This window comes from Neolamprologus multifasciatus, chromosome 12, assembly GCF_963576455.1.
Source record: "Neolamprologus multifasciatus chromosome 12, fNeoMul1.2, whole genome shotgun sequence".
NCBI lineage: Eukaryota > Metazoa > Chordata > Actinopteri > Cichliformes > Cichlidae > Neolamprologus > Neolamprologus multifasciatus.
The window spans coordinates 6,283,476-6,306,010 of record NC_140450.1 but is presented as its reverse complement, the minus strand read 5'-3'; the positions used below and the strand labels follow the sequence as shown (position 1 = coordinate 6,306,010).

General features: G+C 40.6%; 1 protein-coding gene across 2 annotated transcripts in view; it reads right to left on the bottom strand.

Moving 5' to 3' along the window:
- Positions 1-22,535, bottom strand: part of cnnm4b (cyclin and CBS domain divalent metal cation transport mediator 4b) — a 53,338-nt gene that overhangs the window by 5,470 nt on the left and 25,333 nt on the right. Inside the window, exons 5-7 of one of the 2 annotated variants that reach the window (XM_085180273.1) lie at positions 10,347-10,443; positions 5,123-5,185; positions 944-1,122 (exon numbers count right to left, since the gene is read on the bottom strand). In XM_085180273.1, coding sequence (XP_085036399.1) covers positions 944-1,122; positions 5,123-5,185; positions 10,347-10,443 — 339 coding nt within the window. The remainder of the gene's footprint in view (positions 1-943; positions 1,123-5,122; positions 5,186-10,346; positions 10,444-22,535) is intronic. The other variant, XM_085180274.1, reaches the window with a different exon arrangement.

Sequence of the window (22,535 nt, the reverse complement as noted above, 5' to 3'; positions counted from 1 at the left end):
GGTGTGAAAATGGGTGTGGGTCACAATCAGCCAGGGTTTCAGGTGAGCTCATTGTGAAACCTAGCCCCACCCTATCATGTGATTTCCTGAGGTCAGATGGCCCAGGATGTCAGTGGGCGTTAAGGCGTCTGGGAAGGGATCTCAAAACTGGATTATAGATGGCAGAGAGTTGGTGTCGTAAACCACCGCCTCTGTTCAAAGATGGTCACTCACAGTGGACATAAATTGCTTCTTTTACTCCTCTTTCAAACCATCTGTCTTCTCTGTCCAAAATGTGAACATTGGCATCATCGAAAGAGTGTCCTTTGTCCTTTAGATGCAGATGGACCGCCGAGTGTTGTCCCGTGGAGGTGGCTCTTCTGTGTTGTGACATACGTTTATGAAGTGGCTGTTTGGTCTCTCCAATGTAGAGGTCTGGGCATTCCTCACTGCACTGTACAGCATACACCACATTGTTAAGTCTGTGTTTTGGAGTTTTGGGACTCTCCACCATTTGACCTTAGAACTGAAGAAGCTTCTCGGATGAGAGGTGAAACGTCTTCAAGCAACTTAAAGAAGTCCAGACGCTTTTCTTTCCAAGCTCCTTAGACTACGATGACCTGGATGACTGAGAACCTTCACAGAGATAACAATTCATAGCATCATCATGTTCTGAAGCTACTGCATTGGTTGAATGACCACTATTTAGATAGCCAAAGATGGTAACCAACACAGGACCATAAATCCTGCATAAACTTTGGAAAGGCTTGTTCAAACCCACTCCACCCACTCCCCATGAACTGGTTAAAAAGTTCAGTAAATAAATGGAATTCTAAAACATAATTTAGACTCTGGTCCTTATGGCGGAAAGATTTCCCCAAAAGGTTTCTAGTCCCTGGAGAAAGATCATGTGGTGAAAAAAGGCCTTGATTGCTAATTTGGAGGTAAGAAAAAAAAAAACAACCTTGGCAAACTGTAGGTCAGTGAGGGCTCGGACGTAGAAGTCTGGTATGTACTGCTGCATGGGGATGCTGTTGTTGAGCTGACTGTTGCTGCCGCTGACCGAAAGTGACTCCATCCGGTCGGCTCCGCTCATCGAGGCTGTTCGGTTCAAGCCGCTGATATGGGATGGTGAACGAAACTCTGCAAACACCCACACACACGCAGGAAAGGTTAATAGCACCAGGTCCTGTTACGCATTTAAAGACAGGGTTGTGTGATAAACACCTATCGGGCCAACCATGCCGCTGGTTGGGCCTGATGTTACTGTTTCAAAGCCTTTGATGGTGGAGACCTCAGAGGCACAAGATGCAGTGTAGCTTCAAATGCAGGTTAATATAAAGAACAATTAACGAGTGAGAGTGATTAGTGACACACAATGTGTAATGGATGCACAGCAATAGCAGCAGTAACACCTAAAAAGAAATAAAGTTAAACCTATGAAAGTAAAGGAGAAAAAAGGTAGTTAATATTTAGGTATTTAATGCACCGAAGCAAAGACGTGCATCCTGCTGTGCTCAAAGCCAACAACATCTAAAAGTTTTCCAAGAGCACCATCAAACTTATTAACTTATTAAGAGAGCTGAAAGCAATATTTGACGCTGTAATCTGTTAAACATAAGTGTGAGTCAATGTTTAAATATGTGTCACATTTTCAAGTGATAACTGCTGAAAACCTCAAATTTTACTGTTCACTGGTTAGTCAACAATTGTAAAACTTTCCAGGTGGAAATTTCCTGGACAAAATTTTCCCACATTCAATTTTTGATAGAAGAAAGGTTTCTGTGTTTAGAATAATTAATATTTCTGTGTGACATATTAAAAAAATGACTGGACTTCTTTAATTTTGTTGAAGACAGTTCATCCAAGAAGCTTCTTCAGTTCTAAGAGCAACTGGTTGAGAGTCACAGAAATTTAAGTCCTATTGAAAAATGTAAAAGATTTGACTTAGAATGAAAGAAAACTGAGAAAAACATAAAATACTCCCAGTCAGAGCTAATCAATAATAAACTAATGGATTAAATGACACATTATTTCAACTTAAGAGCATATGACGTATAGAGTTACATACAATAACCTCCACGGAACTCCTTAAAGTGACACATAATAACAATCATAATGTAACCAGTACAGCTTAGCCATTAGTTCAGCTCAGTTTAGCTCTAGATGGCCATAACATGCAGCATGCACCTCCCACTTCCCTCAGACTTGTTATGTTCACCCTCTGCTCGCTCATAGTGTAATCACAATGACGACATTCACGGACGTCATCCAGCTGATGATACTCCTGGATGTGTCACACACGCGCTTCACACGCAAGCTCATTACCAGATGTGTTTTATTACCAGTTGGCGTGAGTCTTCCAGTAGGGGGCCTCAGTGAGTCATAGGAAACGGTTTTACCTAGACATGTCAAGTGTGTTAGCTTTCAAGAAATTAAGCTCTAAAGTTAATCCTGGTTGTCTATGGCTACTTTTTAAGTTAGTGGTTAGATGTCACTTCATCAGGAAACAATAATTGTCTAAAAATAATCATTTTAAGATCCAGTAGGGAACCTTTCTTTAGTTGTATCCTGTCAACTTATTATGCAGCCACAACTGAAAACGACACTCAACCACTCACAAGTTAGCACCCTATTTAATTTCTAAATCTTTCTTTACATATAAAAGTACCTTTTAAAAAAAGACATTATCCCATTGATCTGTGAGAATTATGAATTCTCAACTTGCATCATCTTAGTTCTGTGAAACTGTCATGTAACAATGAAGGAGTGGATCTGATTATCTCAAGGGAGAGGAATGATAAAGCATATTCGGCTTTATTGTCTAATTTTTTCTAAATACATCATGATGGTTTTTTCTAAAAGTCATCCTAATGTATTAAATTACACTTGAAAATGAAACTCATAAGCTCATAAGGAAAGTGTTTAATGAGGTCATAAGTTTCTCCCCCATACATATGCTCTCTGCTAGCTAAAAACGCGAGTGCTAAAGATAGCGATACCCCGGCCCTCCCTGCAAAGACACAATTGAAAGCCTAAATGGGAAAAGTATGAACCAATCATGCTGTTTGCCTAGCACATACGTAGTTTTACAACCGTATCAGAGGTGTGGGGGCAGGGATATCTCTCTACTCATTATTACTCATTTAATGACATAAGTAAGTGTCATTTTTAACATTTTTCTTGACTTACTGTGTTCAAAATGTGCTCAGTAGTAGGATGAACAGAGCCACTCTTTAGTCTGGATTGAGTTATTAATGATGCTTTGATGTTATAAAACTGTGCCCACGTGTACTAAAAACATAAGAAAGTTTTAAACCTTATTGTGAGATCTGGTCACTGTGTCAAACCCCCCAAAAAGTCTCCTACTGGATCTTTGAGAACAAAACTGAAAATTTTAAAAGAACTACCCTCTACCTGTGAAGTAGTGCTCGCACAGTGAGTCGGTGCTTTTAACAGTAAGGCAAATAACAATCACCATACACCCATTTTAATTTTTTTTCTTACTGTGCTTTAAAAACACTACAGTCTATTACAGCTCTTAATATTATTTAGTCTATTTGAAACGAGTGTTTTCGTGACATCGTCAGGTCAAGGACAACAAAAAGAGCTGAATTAAAAGGCTCACATGCTGCATCTTAATAGCTCCACATTCTCCATTGAAAACAGTCCAGATGAAGAGAATCGATCTTTTTGGGAGCTCATTGTGTTTTTCTTTTTTTAAATTGCATTAGCAGTTATACTTAAAATCTCATGCGATGCCAACAGAAGACAACCCCATCTGAAGCTATCAGGAGCAGAGTCTGCAAAGAGCAGACAGCTTAACCCCCGAGGGGATTCATGTCCCTTCTGTGCATCTCATGATGTTGTCCCGTCCTTCTGAGTTTTATTTTAGATATGCCACGTGATCGTGTTATTCCCCCCGCATTCCCCCCCCCAGTTTAAGATGTGTGCTGACATTCTGGTTGATAAACTCTTTGATCAACTTTCATTATTTCAAAAAATTCGACAGACGCCAGTTTCACACTTGCATCGCCTCGGCGCTACTATGAATCAATGAATGTGCAAAATTAGCTTACTGTACAGACCAAAATCCTTCTTTTTCTTTAACCACCAAGTCACATTATTCCACATCTCCATCATCCATCTTCAAGTCTCTCCAATCGAGTTTTAAACACTCTAAACATACTTTACATGGATAACAGCCTAAAGCAAACTATCCAAAAACGTTTTTGAAAACACCCTTAAAGACACTTTTGAGACTAATAAAGACAATTTGGGATTATTTTACACTTCATATAATTGAAATAACTGATGCTGCTATTTGAAAGCCGAGCCTATTCAAATATTTAGGGGTTAAAAATGAGCTATGGCTAATATTTGGTGTAGAGGTTGTCAAAAGGTAAGTTATTGCCATTTTGGTTACACATGTGACTGTGACTAAACAAAAACCTGACTTTTGATTGGGGCATCGAGTTCACTGGGTTTCAATCAATTTAAAAATCATGATGATGATGATCAGGCTTCGATTTAACGGATTTTTACAAATAACAGGTTAATTTAAACAGAGATTAAGTTGTTTACAATGAAGTAAATTTAAATTAATGCTGGCCTACATTAAGAAAACACTGATTTATCATCTTCTTCTTTCCTCCTGCTCATTTACTGCCCAAAATTGTAACAATAAAATGCAGACGTAGTTTGATCTGCTATGATGGAGGTTGCTTTGGTTGATCAAAGAGTTTCTTTGCCAAAAAGTAGCTGTTATCCTCTAAATCTTTGCTCTCCTTAAAGGGCAAATCCGCCTTGAATCACACAGAGAAGAAAGCTAACGCTGTACTTCTGATCTGTGGGCTGAAACCTCAACGTGCTGCACCTTTGGGCACTCAAATGGCGATGTGAGGACAGGTGAGGACTGAGCAAAAATTACAGGACTGTATATAAAAGTCTTATCTGTGATCTATTATTTAAACCCACAAAGAGCACTGCTGTGAGAATTTCTCTTCTCTTAGTGATCCGGCATCAATTCGCCCAACATGTACAGAGTCAAAGCTAGTGCCCCCCCCTCTACTCAAGCTCTACCCATCCACCCAGTGCCCCATGTGTCCTTTGTGTTAAAGGACCCAGACATGCCGGCGTTTACCTGGCAACCGAGAGAACAGAGAAAACCTCTTAAAGGAGAGGCGACGAGGACGATGTGCAGCCACTGGGAGAGGAGAGAAGGAAGGAAAGAAGGATAGAGGAGGTAATATTGATGAGGAGAGACAGAGGGGGCAGAGGAATGAAGGCGAGGGAGGGACAGTCAGTGAGAGACAGATCTGCTTCCAGTCTGGACAAGGACATGCAAAACCGGGAGAAACTCTGCTCCACTGAAAGAATGACCACACGTCGGGTTACACCGTTTGCAGGTGAAGTGAAATTTTCAGGTTCTCGTTTCTCAGCTTCTTCTGAAAGTCTGATTGATCAGAAATTTGATGAAATGAGTGACAGAAGACGACAAAGGAAAATAAGAAAACACAAGCATTTCACATGATTCACCATCTGAGGCACTTGAGAGAGTAAACCACTTATTCTGAATATGGAACTGAAAGGAAATACAGAAGAGAAATCAGATTATTTATGTCACATTAAATGCTGATTCATTGTGATTTAATTTGTCATTTAATGTGGCAATGTTAGACACACTGAAACTCAATCACCGCTCTGGGGTTTTCACAGCCTACACTATGTGGATGAAAGTATTGGGCCATGCCTCTGAGTATTTCACTCTCAGCTGTAAGTGGTATTACCAAAATAGAAGATAAAGGAACCACAGCAAATCAGCCACAAAGTGGCAGACCACATGACGCTGCGGCGCAGCATTAGTGTGTACGTGCTGCTGCTCTGCTGACTCAATAACCACACAGTTCCCATATTTCTCTGGCATTAACATCAGCACAAAAGCTGAACACTTCCTATAGGTGTAATGTTTAGGTAGCCTTTAGCTTTGTCCATACAGTCTCCCTGCAATGGTGATCAGACAGAATTGGAGCGTAACTTTTAATCACATGCCAATTTGAGCACCAAAAAGTTTTATCTATTAGAATCAGTTAGGGTACGGTCATCATGAAAATCTTATGTCAGATCATCAGATCAGAACTAATGAATACAACAATGTTTGAAAACAGTGTTTATTTTTATTTTATAGAGCTTCTTAATAATACTAAGTACTAAATAATAAAACATTATAAATCTAACCCGGCATTAATTTGGTGCTCACATTTGACACTTTACAGTAATCAATAGCTGTCAATACTTTTGAGCGTCATGATAAATATACTCAAATTCAAAACATGACTAAAAATAATCAAGGCTATTGTTTTTGCAGGATACAGGGAGGAGGTAGAGCTTTGAAAGGGTGTTCTGGTCCAATTGTGTGTTCATGTGTGTGCAGATATATACTACTATATATATATATATATAGAGATATAGATATATATCTATATCTATATCTATATATAGATACATCTATATAGATACATCTATATCTCTATATCTATATATATCTATATCTATATATATCTATATCTATATATCTATATCTATATCTATATCTATATATCTATATCTATATCTATATCTATATATCTATATCTCTATATCTATATATCTATAGATAGATAGATATATATATACGATTTTAGAAAGCTGACTTATTCTCTTTCACAACTTTTTATTGTTGGGAATGAAAACGAAAGACTTTTAGTTCTTCATTTTTTAAATCATAGTAACACAGTACTAACACAGTGTTATCTCTTCATCTGGGTCTCAATATATTAACAGAGTTATGGGGGAAAAAAGTATAACATTAAATGATAATTCATTTCATATCAGAATGAATTTATTTCTTTAGTCCTTAAAGCATATTACCAGCTAATTTCTTTTATCTAAGTTTTATAAATGTACATTTTTTCTCATATTGCTTTTCTGCTAAACACATTGAAAAAGCTCCATTTGAACCCGTTCAGCCTTGCAGTATTTTAGATTGAGTGTATTTATCCTGGATTATGTAAAAAGGGTTCTGGTAAGATTTTTGATGCAACGTCCCACATCTGTCAGATCAAGCTGCTATCAGGCTGATATCTCGTCTGACCCCAGCATCGAAGGTGAGCACACCGAGATTTTCCCCGCAGATACTGAACAGATGTGCTGCAAAGACTGATGCGGCACGATTGAACAGCAGAGAGATAAGCTGGCAACTGAATACAAGCAGAAATAGACACCGTGTATAAAACTGGCAGAGAAAGGAAGGAAATTTTGTCATGGTCCGCAGCCCGGTGTCCGAGGAGCTGATGGGATGCCAACGCCCACGGGTGTGGCTGTCGACTCTACACCTGTGTCCCATTCCAGGCGATCGTCAGGTGGACTATTTAACCCAGCTCAGCCAGCTGCTCCACGCCAGTCCGTTAGTCACCTTTCAGCGGTAACTTGGTCCCCAGGTGAAGGTGGTTGTGAAACTCTGATTGCTCTGAACAACGCTAATCCTTTCATTGTGTGCTCAGGTAACCGTCGGCGTGTTTTGAGCCTCCTCCTGCCCGCCTGGAGTTCGGATCACCACTGGTCATCATCTCCTCTGTTTCCCTGCAGCTCTCCCACGGACCCTCACCCCTCCCTCCGGTTCCCACGGCCCAGCCCTGATCGTAAGATTAATAACTCTACCCCGCGTATGCTGTTATTCCCCCGCTTCCCAGTAACTCTCTTCCTCATTCTGTTGCAGCCTCCCACGGTCCTGATTACAGCGTTCCCGAGTTGCTTATCTCCCGGTCCCTTTGTTTCCCATTTACTCGGCGTGTTTTCCTTTGACCCTTCTGGGACACCCTTAGTTAGAAATAACGTTTATTTCGCGTGCACCTTGGCGTATTGTCTCTGCTTCTGGGTCCAGCTTGTGTGCTGAACTACGGATCTTGACAAGTTTTGAATGAACTGAAAGCTTGAGTTTATGAGACACTGTATGATAGAAGGGAGAGAGTTCAAAAGTCATCAACAACATCAGGAGGGACTATGCGCTTACCTGCTGCTCTGTGGCAGGTAGCCCCATGCCCTCCTGGGTTTTAAATGCACCTTAGAACACACATGCATCAACACTACATATGAGCGGGCGGAAGGAGGTTTGGAGTCTTCACACACCCCCGTTCTCTGCGGCTTGTCGGAGCAGGGGGGCTAGGAGGAGGAGATGGCCGCCCGATCGGGGTCTGGAAAGTGGGGCCTCCCCGCTGCTGCCGAGCCGGGGCAGTCTGCTTCTCTCCACCCCAGGGAAAAGGGTAACACTACCTGGGTCTGGGTGCAGTTCACACACACAAACTACACCCTTTTTGGCTCCTACCTCAAAGCACACTGTGCGCTGTCGATCTTACGTGCTGCACAATAATGTTTAATCTTTAGTATTTACTGTTACATTCCCATAGATCATCGTGATGTTGTTTATTATGTTGCTCTTTTTTTTTCTTCTGCTTGTTTTCTCTTTTTTCTTTATCAACAGGTGATCCAGGTGATCGATATTTGTATTTTTTGTCTGCTTATTTTGTTGGTTTTTGATTTTTGCCCTTTATCCCCGTCCCTCTTCTCCGCTGTTTTTCTTTCCATTTCTTTCTCCCCTTTCTTTCCCCTGTCAAGTCTGTCCCGTATTTAACAAGTGAAAATAAAATAAAATAAACAATAAAACGTGAATCAAATAGACCATTACGGCAAGGCTGGGATAATTCTGATGGCAAATGAGCCAAATGGGACAGGCAAAAAAAAAAAAGTCATCAACAAAGCTGTTTCACAATCACTGTTGCAGTCATTTCTCCTTTCAGATACATGCGGTATCCCATGGCCTCCGTGAACCCCGAACATTATTTTTTTAATGCTGAATACGTGCAGAAACACATGGTACAAATGAAGACATAGTTCCTGTTGGAGGGACGTGAGAAACATGAGCGTGCATTACATGTTTGTAACTCTTAAGCTACATGAAGTACGTGACCTGTGGTTACTTCTAATTTGCCAGCAGTTCACGTATGACAAACAGCGAGTTTTCAGATTTGTTTTTCAAATATGAAACATGTAATAAGTTACTATGAGGTGCACCAAGTGTTTATGAACAAATGATGTGAATCCGATGAAAATGTCTCAAGCACAAAACGTTTGTGACTGTGTGCATGAAAAAAAGCAGTAATAGAAACTCGCACACATACAGTTTCCTGTTGTGACACATGATGGTTGACATGCTGCTTTGTACGTTCCCTCCTGCCAGCCAACAATTTTAATAACTTTATTTTTTTTTAAATAATAAACAATTTAAACTGTGTTCATTCCAGAGGCACCAAATGTCAATAGAATATTGTTATTGGCCAATATTCACCATATTTATTGATATATCAGTCGGTATCTGCAAATCAGAGAGCCCATCATATTTATCTGTTACTGAATCAGTTGTGCTTGTTTATGTTTAAGTATTGTGTGGTAAAGAGCTTAAAGTCACGTGGGAATAACATTGACCACTGGTCAAGGTGTGATGTTTAAACCCTGGTATCAGCACACGTTGGTGCATCCCTTATTGACTCTAAGAGGCTCTCAAATCTGAGACTGCCGTCTAACGTACGGGACCTGCAGGTGATTCACCGGTTGAGATCATTTTCATACTCAAAACATTCAGTGACCTCTAGTGTCCTGATGTTGGTGGTGCTATGATTCTGGAAGACACCACTCCCATCAAGCTAAAAACGTTTCAATGTAAGTTAAAAGGTCAGCGATTTGCAGTAACACAAAACACGGTACCAAAAAGCTCTCCTCGCTATAGTTTCACAGGTTTATTTTATTTTATTTTTCAGACTGTATTTTACGAGTCCTTTGAAGTTGCCAACTGTAATGTTTTAAACTGTGCACCAGGTGGTGCTGGAAGACCTCTAATTCCTCTCCAAGGTGGGAATAAAGTGCAGGGATCTGATTGGTGACATTTATATGTATGTTTGGTTTTTTAAAAACAAGACTGAATTTCAGGAACTTGGGGGACGGGCCAAAGAAGAGTGCTGTGTACTTTTGTGTACTTTTAGATGCTTTTTCTTTTTTGTCCCTGTAAACATTTACACTTTGCTCTGTAGTGGTTCCTTCTTGCTATTTAACCAACACTAATACGCTAATAGAACTTTCAGCTGTTAAATGTATTTAATTTATTTATCATATACTACATATGATAAGCAACATGCTGTGTCGCACTAAAACAAAGCACTGAAAAGAAATCCCGGGCCACATAATAATGTTGCAAAGCTGTCCGTCTGTACCAGCTGAGATATTGGTGTAATGCTCTTTGTATGTGTGTGAAATACAGTAATGTGTTCTGGACTCACCCAGTGTGGGAGCACTGAGTGCCATGATGCCATAGTATGAGAACGGTCCGGTCTCAAACTTCATGTTCTCATTTCCAGCCTCCACCTCCACTCGACCCTGCAAAATCAAGACAGACGTTTATGTTTTTTTAACAGTTAAGGCTGCAACGGTGTCATTCATTCGGTTCATGTGGATTTACTCTGCAAACTCATCCTCAAGCCTTGTGCTGAGCCACATGCAATATTTCAGAACCGATGAAAAATGAAGGCAAACATAATAGATGATTTAAAATACCTATTTTTATTTAAATGACCGCAGCATTTTGGAACATTTATGTTCTTAGATTCCAGCTATCCGTTTAATCTGAAGCTAATGTTTCTATGAAAATAATACAAAAGATCTTACTCGTTTTGACATAAATGCAGCGAAACATAACGTGGCTCTAAAATTTACATGCCTCAAGTCATGACTTGAGGCATGTAAATGTTCTGTAGTGAACACTTTGGGGCTGTGCATATCAGACGAGGTCATATCCTCACGACAGAACTAAACTTTCAGCAAACTGATTAAACATGTGTGAAAGAGAAGGAGAGAGAGTTTTTATTTAAAAGGCATTTATTTATTTCTTATTATCCCTGTTCTCGCTAATCGCAGGCTAACAAGTCACTGTTATCGTATTTTCACTGCATATAGTACTGTGTATGACTGTGTATGTGACAAATAAAATTTGAATTTGAATTTGAATTTGAATTTGAAGTCCTTGGATATGCTGTAGTGTCCTTGGGTAAGACGCTAACCCCAGTGTCGGTTATATAACGACACAGCAATGGTGTGTGTGTGTGACGCACCTTAAAAATAAAAATAAAAAATAAAAAAAATTACTTTGATTTTATCCATCAAGTATTTCAAAGCCTTTTCCAGTTTGCCATCATGTATGACAATAAAAAGGAAGAATTCCTGATATTTAAAAACAGACTCACTGGCTATGTTTGGTCATTTTGATTAAAAATATTACTGGAGATACTGATTTACTTTCTGTTAAATCAATCAATCCTTTTCCCTAATTAAGTCCTAAAGCACTGGAAGATCATAATTTCTGCTGAGCAGCCCTGACCTTTCTTTACTTTTCTATGAAATTATACAATTTGGCCTCTAGAGGGCGGTGCAATAGCAGGTGAAAAAGCCGTATAGCAGTTATTAGTGACCATACTCAGGAGATGTTTTGCATCACTTGTGGGAAGAAATAGGTTTACTCTGGGCTTGATCAGACGTCAATAAACACTGTGAAACATGATACACATCTGGCAATGCTGCTGTCTGCAGAGGGAGGATGTGATGCAATGGAGAGAAAGGGGAGTTAGAGTAGCACAAGTTTCTTTGTAAAGAGATATGGAAGAGAGATTAGGGGCACACAGAGGCAGATGGAGGGATAAGAGGACAGAGGACAGGACAGAAGGGGGTTAAGGAGGCCTCTGTGTTGGAGGCAGTTGGCCCGGATCGTCCTGCTGGAATGTGTGAACTGCAGCAACAACACAGCACAGTTAATCCATGCTGCCATCCCTCCTTCACTCCATCCTCCCACCCCGCTGCAAATGGACTGAGCTGATGAAAACATAACAGGTGGTAAAATAAAAGGACAACAAAAGAAAGAGATGGGCAAACAGGACGGAGGGTGGGCCGTGCTTACAGCAGTGACAAATACAGCAGGACGATTAGCTTAGACTTAAATTCTAACATCTGAATGAGCTTGCTGTTAAGTGTTGATTAAACCTAATTTGGAATTTTTGTGCAGATTTTAAAGCTTCCAAACACAGCAGCCATAAAATATTTTATGTCTTTGGCTAATATTTCAGTTTAATGTTGAAATGACATTAATAAACTGTCAACTTTACCAAAACCAGAAGGTAAGCACTGCTCTAAAAGTTTTTTAGAGTTTATAAAGGATTTATGTGGATAAAAATGCATATCATCAGCATGCAAAACCTGCAGACACAGATTAATAACTCAGCAATCAAAATCATAAAAACCTAACAATCAGAAATGATTGTTTTAACTTAATTATCTGTGGATTTCCCTTTAAGACCTCCTGGTTCACCACGAGCAGCCAACAAACACAATTAATCTGTTATAACCATCCATTGTGCTATTTTAGGGCGCGTGCCAATTTAGAAACCTGGCTTTGTTGTTACAAGAGATGAGAGGGCGAGAGAGTGTATCCGTCACTGGAGTTAGCAGGTGGGCGGTTTCGATCGCAAACTCTCTGCTGAATTAAACTTACAACATCGGTCCGAAGCGTTTCACAACTGATGTCAAAAGTGATCAGAACAGAAATCGACACCACAGCTCGTCTAACACTCTAGAAACAATTAGGACACCAACCACATACAACCTGATTCGTGTATCCATATTTAGCCTTGTTTATCTTTTTGAGGTCTCGCTCTTCCTAAAATAAATACTCTGTTTGCTCTCAAAAAAGACTATTTCATCATTGCTGTGCCACTTCTTTATTTGATCTGCAAATAATTCAATGATTAATCTGGTGATTGAATTGATAAAAATGCTGATTAACATAAACACAGATGAGAGAAAGACACACACACACGAACCATGATTTGAGGTTAACTGGGTTAAATGTGTTACATATGGTGCTGATGTGTATTCCTGTGAAACTGTGTGTTATACAGCGAGCTGACGAACTGAGGGTGCAGAGGGGGTAACATCTAAAGGACAGTAAACAATGACCAATCATCAGCTGACCTGTCAGGTGATTAATTAGTTGACACTTTGTTTGCTTGCTAACTGCAGCACAGGGTGACTCGAGCTTATCTGAAACTGCACAGCATTTTTATCCTTTCCCCATCCCAGAGACAATGTGCCACTTTTTAATTGGCAGACGCTTTTCTGAAGTCTAGCTTTTAACCATCACGCCATCATATGTCATACACAAGTGAACCAATTATCACCCTACTGGGGATAACGGCAAATAGTGGCAGCAGATTAGCAGATTTGAGCACAAAGAGATGACGGTGAGAGTTTTCGCACAGCTGAATAAACGTCAAACAGAAAACTGATCAAACAGAAGCGCGAGATGGTCGAGAATTTACTCCAATGTCCTGTTATATATTACGGAGCGAGGAGCAGACGGCTGAGTTTATTAAAGTCCACCGACACAGCTGGTGACGCAAATCTGAAGGCTAGACCGTCCCATTTCACAGCTTTGTACTTCCGACCTATTTGCTCATCAAAGGCCTACATAGACCGCGAAGGACAGGTCCTTGGAAGGATGCCTCCTAGGAATTGGGACACAGCTAAGAATGGGAAGCTACTTTTTACAGTGTGAAATCACAGCTCCCCCCCCCTTTTTGCCAGACTCATGTATTTTTCAGTTCTACACAGAGTAAAGTACAACAACAAAGTACAAGTGATTCTCAAAAGAAACACATGGCTTAAAAAGAAATGTGACAATTCATGGATGCCAAAGACGAGCAGCAGTTGTAACGGTTATTTGGATCTTTATGTTTTATTTGCTTTAAAAGCTATCATTTGTTATTGATTGGTAATAGATTGATAATTAGCTGTATTGACTTGTTGTAGACGCAATCAGATGCCAGTGATGGTTGGGCTCAGTGATGAATCAGCTGGATTCATGGCTGAATCAAGGCATAAATTCCACCTTTATACTGAATGAGGGTGTTGGTAAAGTTTCATTTAAAGAAAATGTATTTGTATTTGATTCGTATTTGTTGTAGTTTATTTTTGAAGTGGGGGTGTCCTGACAGTGACCTGTCTGAGTGTATTCCAGTGGGAGTTGTGATTAAAAAACCCTACAAATTATAGTTTTGCACTAGTGCATCTAACAAATGAAAGATCACGTGTTCGATCCCAGGAGGAGACATAAATCCATTTAGGGCTGCATTAGCAGAGAATTAAATATGCAGCACTACCTGCTGTGGTGACTCCTTGAGAATAAGGGAGAAGTCAAAAGTAGCTTAAACACAGTAGGAGATCAAATGGCTGTGCAAATGTTAAACATGTTTTGGTGCCTGGTATTCAGGTACAGTCGCACCTTCAGGCTTGTCCTGGATACTCCCACATGCCTGCATGCTACAGTTTACAAGCCAACATTAACATGTAATGCTATTTGACCTTTTAGATTTAAATTTGTATTTCAAGAACATGTTTTAGGTGGATGGGGGCAAAATCAAACTACATTTCCCAAATTAGGACAATCCTTCCTCTCAGTGGGCGAATTTTCATTTTAGCTTTATTTTGAAGGCTACGTTGACTTGGCACGACTCCCTTTGGCAAAATGTTTTGGTCCAAATTTGTCTGGTTAGAATCATTCACACCTGCTCACTGCACCCACAGGCTCCTGCAGAGTAATCGGAGGTCGAATGCCTTAATCAAGGACAACCCGCTACTGAAAGACGAGCGGACATTCGCTGCAAGCCTCCTCTAACTGTTCTCCTTTGCTGGCAAAGCAGAAAAGAAAACAAACAACCACCAGGAGTATTCGACATCCCTCGAACAACTTCTCTACCGTTGCCCCACAAGTATACAAGGTTTACAGTAGCGAGACTTCCTTCTATGACCGCTAATGAAATTGTTAAACCTGCTCTGCCACCAGCGTTTTGCCTCTTACAAGTATATCAGAGCTGTGAAAGATGTCAATCATCTCCTGGCATGTTAGTCGTGTCTGTGTGTACGTGAACACTGGCAAAGGTCAAATAGTGAGCCTGAAACATATGCATGCTAAAAACAAAACCAAACAAAAAAGAAACATGCTGAAGCTTGACTCCGAGCGACATAAGCCACACACGCTGCTGGACGGTTGCCGTTTAATTTAAATGGAGGTTAACGTGGGAGAGAGGAGAGAAAGAATAGAAACAGAGGGAGGCAGAGGACAAAAGCGAGAGGTGTAAAGTCTGCCGGTGCTCTGGTCAGACCCGTTTTCCTGGATCTGCACTGACCAAAAGCACAGTCATGACATGAAAACATCATGAAAGCAGAGCACTTTCATTAGCCGTCCACCAGTGCTGGTTTATTAGGTAACAAAGTCATTTTTTTCAGATTTGGGATATGAGAAGAAAGTCTTTCTTAAAAGTCTCAGTCAGATCTGCAGTAAAAACTGTCTCAAACCTTAATTACGAAACCCTCTTAAGCTCCCCTATGAGATAAAAGCTCAGACTTTCTGCTCTAGTCTGCCCAAAACAATGAGTGAGAACCATAAGTGACACTAGCCTCATGGTGATCATGTGGTGATAGCCTTGCGGCGATCGTGGCTCAAGAGTTGGCAGTTCGTCTTGTAATCGGAAGGTTTCCGGTTCGAGCCCCGGCTCCGACAGTCTTGTCCTTGGGCAAGACACTTCACCCGTTGCCTACTGGTGGTGGTCAGAGGGGCCGGTGGCGCCAGTGTCCGGCAGCCTCGCCTCTGTCAGTGCGCCCCAGGGCGGCTGTGGCTACAATGTAGCTGCCATCACCAGTGTGTGAATGGGTGGATGAATGAATGTAGTGTAAAGCACTTTGGGGTCCTTAGGGACTAAGTAAAGCGCTATACAAATACAGGCCATTTACCATCAAACCACTGAGAATACATTTTAAGAGCAGTAACATTATTTTTCCAGAAAAAAAAAAATCTTTAAATGTTGTTGTGAGCACTCTGTACTATTAGGAACTATTTTCTCTCTGCTGTTTATCTCTTACATATCTTGATCCTCACTGGACTTCCTTAAATCAAATTCTTTGACACAGGTAAATCAGTCTTATCTGCCCTGTTGCACAAAATGTTTTCTTTCTGACGTCCTTCACGGATCTTAAGAAAGGCTCAAGGTGTAAGCAGGCGCACCGCTTTAAAACACAAGGGAAACGTTTAAGAGTCTAACTGTAAAAATGAATGCAGCACAGAAACACTTTCATGCCCATCGTCTTTTTTTAAATAACCAAAACTGTAAAAATGACCAAGTTACTGTGTGAAGCAAACCTTTATTTAAACCTTTATTTAAAAATCTAGCAGACGTCAAACTGGAAATTGCGGAAAAAGCTGTGGATGAGGGAATTATGCATAAAACACATGTATATTTAGCAGACCTGCGAGAAAGGCTGAAAACATTGGGTTTGAATATTTCTCCCCTAAATATTAGTTTCAAACAGCTAGTAAATTTTCAGCCAGCTTCTTAGAAACTAGCTGAAAATTAAGCCCCATCTCGGGCTAAAAGTAACTTCACTGAAGATCACCATTCAAGGAAAGTTTGGAATAAACTTCAGAATTTAGAACGTCTGATCCAGTATTTGTGAAAAGCGACGTTTTAACAATGATTCATTTTTATGTTCATTTGTTTTCTAGTTAATATTTACCACCTTGTCCTTTCACCAAATACATGAAAACCACTTTGATTCAAATTTTCTTTACACACAGTCCCTGAAAGACTGATGAGTGATACTTGAGAGGATGTGTCCTATAATAGTTACACACTTCTCTTTGTCTCAGAGACGGAGCCTGTCTGTTGTCCTTCCAAAATGACAACAGAAACAATTGTCACAACACGGAGCTCTCACCGGCCATAATTCATAAACATACACATCACATGGGCCTTACTGCAGAAGAAAGAAACCCACAACACAATGTGTTAGTACACCACAATTTGCTTTAGTTTCTGAGGGTGGTAATAAACCTCAGAGCGACACATCTCGTGCTCATTTCTAACTAACGTTGAGCTGTTCAGCTATTCAGCTTAAAGTTTAACGTAGGTGTGTTTTCTGGTTGTGCGTCTTTGCTGAACTGTAGGTGGGTCTTGGCCAAAGTTCAAGCGGCCACGTTAGGACTCATCAGCACTGTGATATCTGTCAGTAACGATAGGTTATACATCAAACCGATCTTTGTGAACTTGAATGATCATTTATGTTGCGCTGCGACTGCTAAACACTTCAGTGACAAAGCATAGCAATGGCAGTGAAAGAAAAAAAGGCAGTGTCAAGGAAGCAGGAGGAGTCAGTGAAAGTATGACAGCAGAGCATTAAGAGGTTTAAGAGAGCAAGGTGAGAGAGGATGTCCTGGCACAGAGTTGAAATGAGGACCTGATGTCACTAAAGAAACATTTTGAGGACCTTAGAGGACAGACAGACAGACAGGAGGCGCTCAGGGAAAGGCAGCCATCCGCTGTGACATATTTAAGGTTCAGGAAAGAGAAGCAGTTTCAGATACACACACGGCGAGCGGAAGCGTTTTATCAGAAATCAGGGGAAGCCCCGCAGCAACTAAGTCTATAGCAGCGTAACTAAGGGATGGCAGAAGTCACCTAATGCAGCTCTAACTGTAAGCTTAATCAAAAATGAAAGTTTCAAGCCTAATCTTCAAAGTAGAGAGGCCTCCTGAACACAAATCTGGAGCCAGCCACTGAGATAACCCTCGTAGAGCAGAATATTTATTAAAACCTAATATGAAGTATATCAACAGTTTATTTCTAATTAGCTCTTATTTTTGTACTACCTGCTTTTGTTTCTTATAGTCAAGGAAAATCATTGCTGCCATCTCCACCCTCACTCCTACTTTTACACTCTGGGATTAGGGCTGTGCGATATGACCAAAATCTCATATCCCGATATAAGACATCTATCATCCCGATAACGATATAAGTCACAAAAATTTAACATTTTCTGTAAATTCTGTGAATCTCGGGCAGCTCGACTTGCGTGAAGTGCTTCCAGCTGGGCGTCGTGTACCTGGAGTCGAGTGTTTTAACTGATGCATGAAACGATACATTTTTAGACATAAGTTGTAACGCTGCCGTTTTCTTTGTGAGTATTTATTACACGGCGTGCTGCGGGGAAAAGCCTGTTCTAACGTTTGAGTCTAAGGTTTATTTTTTAGCACCTGACGACTCTTTTTTTGCTTCTCATCCGTAAACTCTCTGCATACTAGAGAGAGTATGCAGAGAGTTTACACACACACACACACACACACACACACAAAGATTGCCTCCTTTTAATAAACGTGATTCAGTTTATTTTGAAAAGTCTCAACAGGATCTTGAGCTTTATTGTGAAAGGTTTATGTGGAAAATAAACAAGCGGACACGCGATGGTTTTACCGTCGTTGTTGCTAACGACAACGCATAAAAACAGGCGCTTGTCCGTCTGTAGTGTGGTTATGTTAAATAAAAGAGAAAGAGAGAACTTTAGGACATTAATATAGCCACTACAGCGACCATCAAAAAATATTGCCGTAAACAGTTTATTTTGAGACACCACGAAACAAACGATAGCATAAAATGAAACATAGACGTTTTTATATCATCATCCGATATATATCGTTATATCGAACAGCCCTATCTGGGATAACATAATGTCTCCCACAAGAGAGAAAACCAATAAACAATATTGCAGCCATCTAGTCACAAACAAGAAGACATCCCTTACAGGAGGGGTGGAATTGTGTGTTACAGTCACAAAGAAAGGTAAATGCCATCCTGTGTGACTATTACAACTCTGGAAAATAGATTCAGAGGCACAATGAGACGATGAGGACCCACACTGCCTGAGGATCCTTCCTGCTGTGTAGGTTGCATTTGTGTTTGTGTGAAGCTCAGTAGAGCCCCTGCAGAGGTCTGAGGATTCACTGTCACCGGTTTGTTAATAACTTATAAGAAAGCCTGCAGGGGCTCTGCCTCAAACCACACACGCACCACCTGACATTGATTGTGTGTGTGTGTGTGTGTAAGAGGGAGACTGTGGTTGTGAGCTTTCACATGCGAGGCCTAGTGTATCCTGCCAGCCTCTTGTGTTTAGTGGTTTGCGAGCATGTGTTTGTCATAAAATGAACTGCTGATGTCAAACTGAACAGTTTCCTGCAACAGTTTGTGCAAACTGATTGACTCACTTACACTGTGATACAAACACACACACACACACACACACACACACACACACAAACATTTCCTCAGTAGGATTTAACAGCGTGAGTCAGTGTCAACTAACAAGAAGCTCAACCCCAGCCTAACGTGTCGATGGTGTAGGCTCCATCGCTCACTCACTCACTCACACACACACACACACACACACACACACACACACACACACACACACACACACACACACACACACACACACACACAAAGATTGCCTCCTTTTAAGTGCAGGAATATTTCTTATTCTCACAGGACTCAATTTTTCCATCTCTTGTTCACAACAGGAAGGCTTCTCTCTAATAATGATGTGATGTAATTACCCTGGAATGTACTGCGTGTACAGCAACTGTGCTTATATGTCTTACCAATATCTAGTCTACATTTCATAATGTCAAAAACACCGATTTTATCTTTTGTTTTAATCTCATTTTGTCTTTGTTCTGTCCACTTCAGAAACTAGTTTGTCCGTGAAACAAATGCATAACAGAGATTTCTCAAAAATAAAACGATCAAACCTCTTGTACAACATCAAAACATAACAGGAAAATTTATACTTGAAACAAAACACCATCTAAAAACGTTCAGATGATGCCTGCACATCTCCTAAAGCTGAGTGAACCCTGTGAACACAACAGAAGTCGGACTCGGGCTGCGATACTGACTGTTTTGTGAGAATCGCTAAGCATCTTTATAGACGCATAAATCACTCGGGTCATAAACAAATAGGCTGTCTGCTGACAGCAAGGATCGCTGCCGGGAAAACACACACATATGCAAAGTAATCATGTGGACCCTATAAAAGGAGTGGAACAAGTGCAGCGAATTATCATATCTGAGGTTTTTTATTCTCACGACTCAACCGCACACTGGATGTTGATGTAAACATACGAGTAAAAATGTTTTAAATAAAACTCTAACATCTGCACATAAACATACAGTTCAAAGTATGTGCAGTGAGTCAATCTATGAAAATAAGCAGAGATTTATTGAAAGTATTTGTCCCCTTATCTAAAGATGTCACAAACTGTCTTTGGACTCTGCTTTTTGAAGTCAGAAAAGACCATATTTGGATAAGAAGATGGTTATCAGCTAAGGCGAGTGGGCTTGGTCAATGGGTCGTATGAACTGCGAAGAACAATAATAAAATAGTCGAAATTTAACACACAAGCAAACTTCACGGAGGACCTATTTTAATATGGCAGTCAATGGGACCTCGCATTTAGGGCTCGCTTCAAGTGGCCATTAAGGGAACTGCAGTTTCTGGCACTGCCACTTTATTTTACAGCCTTGTGACTGAAACAAGCTAAAAGGCACACATTAGGGATGCAACGATACCAATTTTTACAAACCAATACGATACCGATACTTGGATATGAGTACTTGCCGATACAGAGTACATAAAACGATACTTCTACCACACACGCACACACACACAAATGCAATGAATTGGAAGACAGGTTTTATTTTATTCTCTGCCGATAAAAAATAAAATCCTAATAAAAATGACCACAAAAAAATTTCAAGTGAAAAATAAGCACTTCTGTTAAATTATTGCAGAGTCTCCACATTGTAATTTAACAAAATACCACTGAACTATTGGCACCGTCGCGAGCTTTCGGAATAATAATGGGCGGTTGGGAATTTCATATCGCGGCTCGAGTATGCTGAGAAGACGGTGCAATCCTATGTTTTCCACGGCCAGCATTGGCTGGTCATCCAGAGCAATAAAATGAGTCAGAGCCTCTGTTATTTAAACCGCCCGTAGATTTTCTCTTGACATTTTTCATCGCTTTTCCAAAACCTGAGTTAAAGTTGGCTGTTCCACACTGCTGACATTTTGTTTAGCCTAGCTACAGCAGCCTCCAGTTTCTCTTTTTTATCTGGAGCCGCCAGTCTCACTCGCCTAACCCTGTGCCTGTTTAGCGCGAAATGTCCCCCTAGTGGCCAATCTAAAAAACTACAACAGAAATGACAAGCCACCCTCTGATTAATGAAATAAGTTAGTATCGGTTCATGGTATCGGTTAACTTTTATAAGTATGAGTACACACACATTTTACAGTATCGGCCCCGATACCCGATACCAGTATCGGTATCGGTGCATCCCTAGCACACATTATTGTCTTTGCAACTCCTCAAGTTGCAAAGACAATAAAATGACTGTCTCTCACTTGCTTTATAATCTCAGTAAAACATTTTCATGAGTTTAAAGTCTCAAATGTTAATTGCAAGTCTTATTTAGTATAGCACAATGTTCATTTTCTAAACTTTGGTGGTGGGTGAGCTCAAGACTTCAAAATGGGACTTCACAGATCGGTGGGTGATCTCCTATGTCCCGCTTTTATATAGTGTGTATGGGATCAACTATAGAATCTGGTGTTATGTACTCTGTATTGCTTAATGAAGGCTCGAGCCAGGAAAGTCCGATGTGTCACAATGTGTTGCAGTTTTATTTGGGCAATAAATAAATGAAAGCGGAACCCCGGCGAGTGCAAGCCATTTTTTTTTCTTTTGCTTGCACCTGCCCATGTTTTAGTGTGGATGTTGTAGGTTAAGTAATCTCAGCTCTTTCCAAATCCATATCCCTGGATTTTCTTTTTTTTTTTTGGTAACTTGAGGCAACCCATCAAACTTCACAAATCTCTGTTTTGTGTTTGCTCACATCAGAAAAGTACTGTACTGTGGGTTCAGCATTACTGCTTGGTCCCTAGTTAGAGGCTTCTGCGGTATCTTTCTATGCAGAAACCAGAGGTGGAAAATTGTAAGCCCCCGTGGCTTACAGTAAATGCCACCGACTTATTCCACATGTGGGGTCCACAAAAGTATCCGGCCTCCCACCGGGAAAATCTCACAGAGGAGAATGGAGGGGAGAAAGCTGAAATAGATCTCCGGATTAGTGAACCCTGCTAATGACTGTTTGGGAACAATGACATAAACGATCTCTGGGAAATATGTGTGTGTGAAAGAGTGACATTAAGACAATGAAGCGTAGTTTTCCCACCCTTTGGGATTTGAGTGCACGTCTATATGTACACAGAGTGAGCGCAGCAGATGTGCAAAATCAGGGCAAGTTACTTTTTTGTGCGCTACAGTATGGACGTGTAGAGGGAGATGGTTTTCAAGTTGAAATGGGTGTGTCCATGTCAGTTTTGGGATTGGTGTATTGAAGCAATCTGACAGCAGCGAGTTTGTGATGTAATCAGTTCCTTCAGGCATATAATGCACGTCGTCTAGGACCCCAATGCAGCCCTACTACCGGCACCGCTTGTCGGTCCGAGGTCACTGCACTGTGAAATCTTCTTTTCAC